This window comes from Harpia harpyja, chromosome Z, assembly GCF_026419915.1.
Source record: "Harpia harpyja isolate bHarHar1 chromosome Z, bHarHar1 primary haplotype, whole genome shotgun sequence".
NCBI classification, from domain to species: Eukaryota; Metazoa; Chordata; class Aves; order Accipitriformes; family Accipitridae; genus Harpia; species Harpia harpyja.
Genome location: NC_068969.1, coordinates 38618309 through 38624308, shown reverse-complemented (window position 1 = coordinate 38624308; position 6000 = coordinate 38618309). Strand labels below are relative to the sequence as shown.

The 6000-nt window shown below is 35.1% G+C and overlaps 1 protein-coding gene across 1 annotated transcript in view; it reads right to left on the bottom strand.

Moving 5' to 3' along the window:
• Positions 1-1326: 1326 nt before the first annotated feature.
• SHOC1 (shortage in chiasmata 1) overlaps positions 1327-6000 on the bottom strand; it is a 56021-nt gene continuing 51347 nt past the window's right edge. Inside the window, exons 26-28 of the mRNA XM_052775979.1 lie at positions 4752-4902; positions 3963-4512; positions 1327-1601 (exon numbers count right to left, since the gene is read on the bottom strand). Coding sequence (XP_052631939.1) covers positions 1493-1601; positions 3963-4512; positions 4752-4902 — 810 coding nt within the window. The 3' untranslated portion in view covers positions 1327-1492. The remainder of the gene's footprint in view (positions 1602-3962; positions 4513-4751; positions 4903-6000) is intronic.

Genomic DNA, 6000 nt, shown 5'->3' with positions numbered 1-6000 from the left:
AGTTCTGAAAAAGAGAGCCAAACCCATGCATCATGCAAAGAGATGGAAAATGGTTAGGTCAAGTGACCACAAAAGTGGGCCAGAAATAGTAAGCAGACTGCATTTTTTACTTAAGTCTTTCTCTTATTTTGGGCAAAACAGGGAAATGCTGACTTGTTTGCAAGTCTACTAAAAGTCTTTTTATGTTACATTTGAAAAGTGTTTTCTAAAGTTTTGGAAAAAATTGGGGGATATTACTGTGAACTAAAATTGTTATTAGTGCTGTCATCACAGCTTTTAGGAATTGTCAAATAAAAATCAGCACTTTATTTTCTCTGAGAGACCAACGCTTTCTCCCCTAAGTGCTGTTTTTAGTGAATATGCACTTAATGAAGGCTGAACGTCAAGAAAGTATTTTACTGCAAGCATAAACCATAAACTTGAGGTTTGGGGTTTTTTTTCTTTCTGTTATTGCATCAAACTTAAGGAGATTTGTGAGTTTGAAAACTGACTCATCTCAGCTGAAGGCCACTGAACAGCCACCAACATTCTGGAGCTGACAGGCATGCCTGTACAAACCATGTATGCATTCCTACAGCAGAATGGAGTTACTGCCTACCATTGCTCCCAGTCTATCATTGCTCCCAATGAAACATATTTCCAGTTTCATTGCCAAATCTTTTGATGTAAAGTGAGGTTTCGGGTACTATTCTATCCTCTCACTTCAGCAGCTTGCAATTGAGATGCCTTTTTCTAAAAATTTTTTTAATCTCTTACCCCTTCCAGCTGTAGCCTGCAATATCTGGCACTGCCTCCCAGATGACTCTCACCTCCCTACTCACTGATGCACTGTAGCAGGCTGAAAAATGTGTATGCCAACAAATGGCCTCCACCAGATTATGCAGAGAGCTAGGGTCACAACTTAGCCCTCTGAATCAAATCTATTAGAATCCTAAATTTCAGCATGTCTTTCACATGTTGTCCATAAAGCAATTAGGTTGTTTCTGTAGCTTGATCATGATTAAAGGCAGTTCAGGAACTCATCACATGGTTTCTAAAGGAGCTGTCAGAAGGCAAGAAGTGGAACTGAGCCAAAGGGACAAACACAAAGGGTCACAGCTGTAAGTGCAAGAAAACTCTACGATTTTATGAGCAGCCTTGAGATTCTGGCATCTTTAAGTTTGGAAAGCTGCATGCTCAGGGAGAAGATATGAGGTCTATGAGCTTCAGTGTCTGTTTTTTAAAATTCATATTTTATTTTTTGTATAAAGAGTGATAAAGTACTTTTATGTCACCCATGAGAACAAACAGAGAAACAGTAATTCTCCAGGTTCAAGGAATTAGTTTGTTTAGTGAAATTTTTAAAACATACAAAAGAATCCTGAATTAGTAAGGATTCCCAAACCCTAATTTCTCTCTAAAAATGAACAACAACAAAAAAATTAATCTATTTCCCTTCAAGGAGTTTAATAATTCAAAAAAAGTATGTGTAGTATGCAAATCCCCATTCCATTCAAAATAATTTAAGTCGTGTTTGTCCATCTCTTCTTCCAGGGACTCTTTCATATGTCAATCTCCTTTTTTTGAACTTTGGTGGTTCTGCAAATCGTGGATCTGGAAAAGTGGAAAGAAAATATATGTGTGATGAACTACAAATACAACATGCATGCAGACTTAACTATGTGTTTCTCAAATGCAGTAACAGACTTTAGCTTTAACAAGTATGCTCTGTATGAAAAGTATCAATTGCCATAAAATTAAATGTGTACAGATTAATATTAACTACTACTTACTCCTACTGATCAGTCGTATGCATATTATCCTGTAATAATAATACAGGACTTTATACAAAATAAATACATCAACCTGCACTATGCTTAACCACTGTATTTCAGTAAAGATTTTAATGCTTATTTCTATTTCATTAATATTACACTCAGTACTATTCAGTACATTGTGAAAGTTAATTCTTTTTAGAGACATGTTCATGTTTCTAAGTTGTTTAAAAAAGCTACTTGTGTTCTTAAGATTCAAGGATTTTTACAATAAAATATTTGAGTAATTACTTATTCAAAATAAGCTGCTGTAAGAAAATTCTGTTTAGTCTTTACAAAAAGTATCATCAGAAAACTTTAACACTGACCTAAGAATTTAATCTGTTCCAGTAGAAATACTGGCTTGGCATATTAGCATTAATTGTTTGTGGTTTAATGAAAGTTTGATCTAAAGCCCGAAGAAATCCCTGGGGGTTCCTAACGTGTCTTCTTAACTTGGCTTTGTACACATTTCTTAAACTTGGGATTTCACATTTCTTAGATTTGGGACTTCAGAAGGCTTTCACTGTATTAAGATGGTTTTTTGCATTAGCATTCACAACTATCTAGTATACTTATTTTTCCGCTGGCTAGTGAATAATAAAGTAAAATAAGTCTATTCTTCCAAAATCTAAACCAAAAATAACTTTTCCTTTTTTTGATTTTTTGAATTTAAGTATACCTTTGCCCTAGTGGGCAGGAATAATACAGAAAGCTCATCAGTTGGACATCACAGTGTTTTCAGAATACTGTAAAATGTGGTACCAGAAGAATCTGCCCTGATCTCTACTGAAACTGTTGCATTTAGAATTTTATACTATCAGTGCCAGTTACAGGTTAGTGTTAACTACCCAGCAATACTCCAGGTCTCAGTTTTGATCCCAATGGAGAGGCAACAGGTCTGTTCAGAGTTTCTGTATGAACATTTTAATTTACATAGGCTGAAAATTAAAAGCAGTTCACCATATCCAATTAACTTTTCCTCTCTTGACTTCCATAACTGCCTTAAGGAGCCCATGAAACATAATGATTTCAATTAGTTACTTGTGTTTTCGTGAATGAGTCTGATCTAATTAGTGAAAGCATTTTAATGCTGTGCTGACCTTGCTGTACCACCAAGAGCTTAAACGACAGGCCGCAACAGAGAAAACATAAATTAAATCATCTGTACTAGGAGTTAGGCACTTTATTTAAGAAGCTTAACCTTGGATTTTTAAAGAATGTGGCACCTCACCTATAGAGAAGCAGCAGAATTTAAAAAATATTACAATATATGATACAGCAATACTTAGTCTGACAGGGACTAGTGATGGTTTCTTACTTTTAAGACTCCATGGATACATATTATGACTTATCAAAAAAGGACTCAAGCTAACTATATTTGAGAAAGTAAACCATGGATAAGAAAACTACAAAAAAAGAGAAGCCTGAAGATTTTATATAAGGACTGTACGCACCTTCAGGGTAAACAAAGTTTTGAACTACACACTATACTGTCTATTTGAAGAAATACACTTTGGAATGATTCAAGATGGAGAGTTTAGCCCTGGAGACATTAGCTAAAAAAATATTCCAGGAATAAGGGCACTGTATGAAACAAACTTAGAAAGTTGTCAGAGTGAAATTCTTTCTCCATTAACACTAACAGCACAACACAACTATTAGTAGTATCTAAATTTCACTCTCTGAATTTGCTGAATCTACTTTTTGTCCTGTAGAGAAAATACTTTCTAGTCTTTTCTTCTCCCTTTTGTCCAAACCTATGTTTACAAAATAATCTTTCCCATAACTTTAAAAATAATTCTGGCATGTTTATTATGCACATTTCAGGCACTGTCAAAGAGAGAAGAGGCTGAAGCTTACAATATTGGAGAACTATACTTTTCAATATTTTACCAAGGAAAAATAATGGCAGTAACACTTTTTTTTTTTTTATATATATTCTTTATGCTCAAAAGAGAAAATAAATGTTTAGGAACATCTTATCACAGAAGAAATATATATGCAAGTAAGTTTTTAGTAAAGGAAACATGCAACTGTTTGGTTGGATTGGATTTAACAACTATTGGAAGAAAACACAAAATCTAGGCTTACAGATACTCCTGTTTCCAGTTGAGCTACAAAGGGTATTTCAGCAAATTCTGCTTGCTTTGGACATACCTGTTCTATTTTTTTTTTTTTGTCCCTAAGAATGGTGGACTTTGTTTTCTCTTTCTTCCAGATTCTCTACCTATTTGGTGAAAATTCACACTTTGAAGCTCATCTGGGTCAACAAAGAAATGAGAGCGAAAACTACCAGATGCAAATGAATCACATGGGCCCCTGGATGAACAGTCATTCCATGGGGTCTGGTCAATCAGAATTTCTGGGCTCTTAACTTTTGTGTTTCTAAATTCTTCTAGAAAACTCTTATAGCTCTCCCGAGGTGCATAGTCACTGAAAGTTACAAAGAAATCCTCATTTTCAGAGTTTTTGGAAAAATGATCAGGGATATAGTGTGTCCTGAAAGGCTGTCTTTGAACACGAAGAGAATTCATAACATCTAGATTAGCAAAATCTTTACAGTCCTTTGGCACAGCAAAGAAATGCTGCTTCCTCCCTGTAATTACTTCTGAAGAACATGATTTCTTTTCTGTATGGCTTGGAAGATCAGAGTCAAACAAATCCTGATGATGATTCAATGGAGGAATTATGGCTTCAGAATCCATGTGAGATGTTCCTGGTAGAGAAAAATTTGAACCATTCTGTTTGGAGAATGAAAAATTAGCTTATTTCTCTACATTTTACAGAAAACCAAGATGCCATTGAGCACTTCGATTGCAGTCTGTCTCCTCAGGATAACTGACCTCTGCATGATTAGAAGATAAAATTCTAATATAGTCAGATTTTCACTTGGTTTCAAAGGAGACACATTTTCCTACTAATTCAAGACACTACCTGTGCTGTTTTGTGCCTTACCAAGCAGCTCTAAAGACGGATGACTTTGTTTATAATCTGGATAGAATGTGTTGAAGCTACTCCAGTTTTCTGGGGGTGATGCACCTTTCACTGCTGTTTCTAGTGGAGCAGCAGCATTTAGGCTGTATGAATATGTCATGTCACTAAAATGCTGAAACAAAAAAAAAAAGATACTTAAGGAACATTTATAGTACATGTCTACACTGTCAGATATGAAAAGTTAAACTATTTGTTAGGATTCTAAGATGTATAACTTTTTTTACTGGAAAGAAAAAAGACTTACCAATACAGAAGGAGAGGCATGTACAGTAGACTACATGCCTTCTGCCTTAAATCTATAAACAGAGTAAAAAATAGCCTGTCTCTTGAAACACAGGAAAATCAATACCTTAAAATACTTTATTCTCTTTCATTAGTCCAGGACTGTAGGAAGTAGTGTCTGCAATGGATTGGCGTATATCATACATCACAGAGAAATTAAACTGATGAGATCTTTTTCTGTTTTTCAGTCAGTAAACATGGCTTTACACATATGCAGTTATTATACTCACATGCACAAGTTGATATTCAGTGCCCAAGCATCTGTTCACTTGCTCCTTCACCGTAACTGAATGCTTCTGATGTGGAAGTTTACCCTCCCATTTTCCTGACTGATTAAAGCTGTGCATTTTTTATCATCTAATTAGCTGACTATAATCAGTCTATAATTTTCCCAGACTTGGCCCAACTGAAACAGTAGGAGCAGACAATTCTAACTGCAGAGTGGACACTTTAGTGAATGGAATTCTTCATCTCAACCTCTAGGGCTCTTTCAGATACTTAGTACTATGAATGTATAAGTGGTGGGGTTATTATTGTATAAGAAGACAGAAGGAAAGAAGGAAGGAAGGAAGGAAAGAAGGAAGGAAGGAAGGACAGACAAAAGTCCTGGAAATACTTAATGGGAAAACATTTCTTATATTAGGGAAACATATAAGCTTGTATGCTGATACAATACTTGATATGATGAAGCTTGAAGAGGAAGCTGATCAAATGAGTATTTTTCCAGTTAAGGAAATGTTCTAGTCATCTTCACACAAACATAATGCGGACTTGACAAAATCTGCTGAGCATCAGCAGGCTCAACATTTTACATACAAATGATATGCTTTAGCATTTTTAAATATACCAGCAAATGTGCATGTAGCATCAGATTAAAAAAACCTGCATTACAATGGTGCAAAAAGATCAATTGAAAAATACATAAATT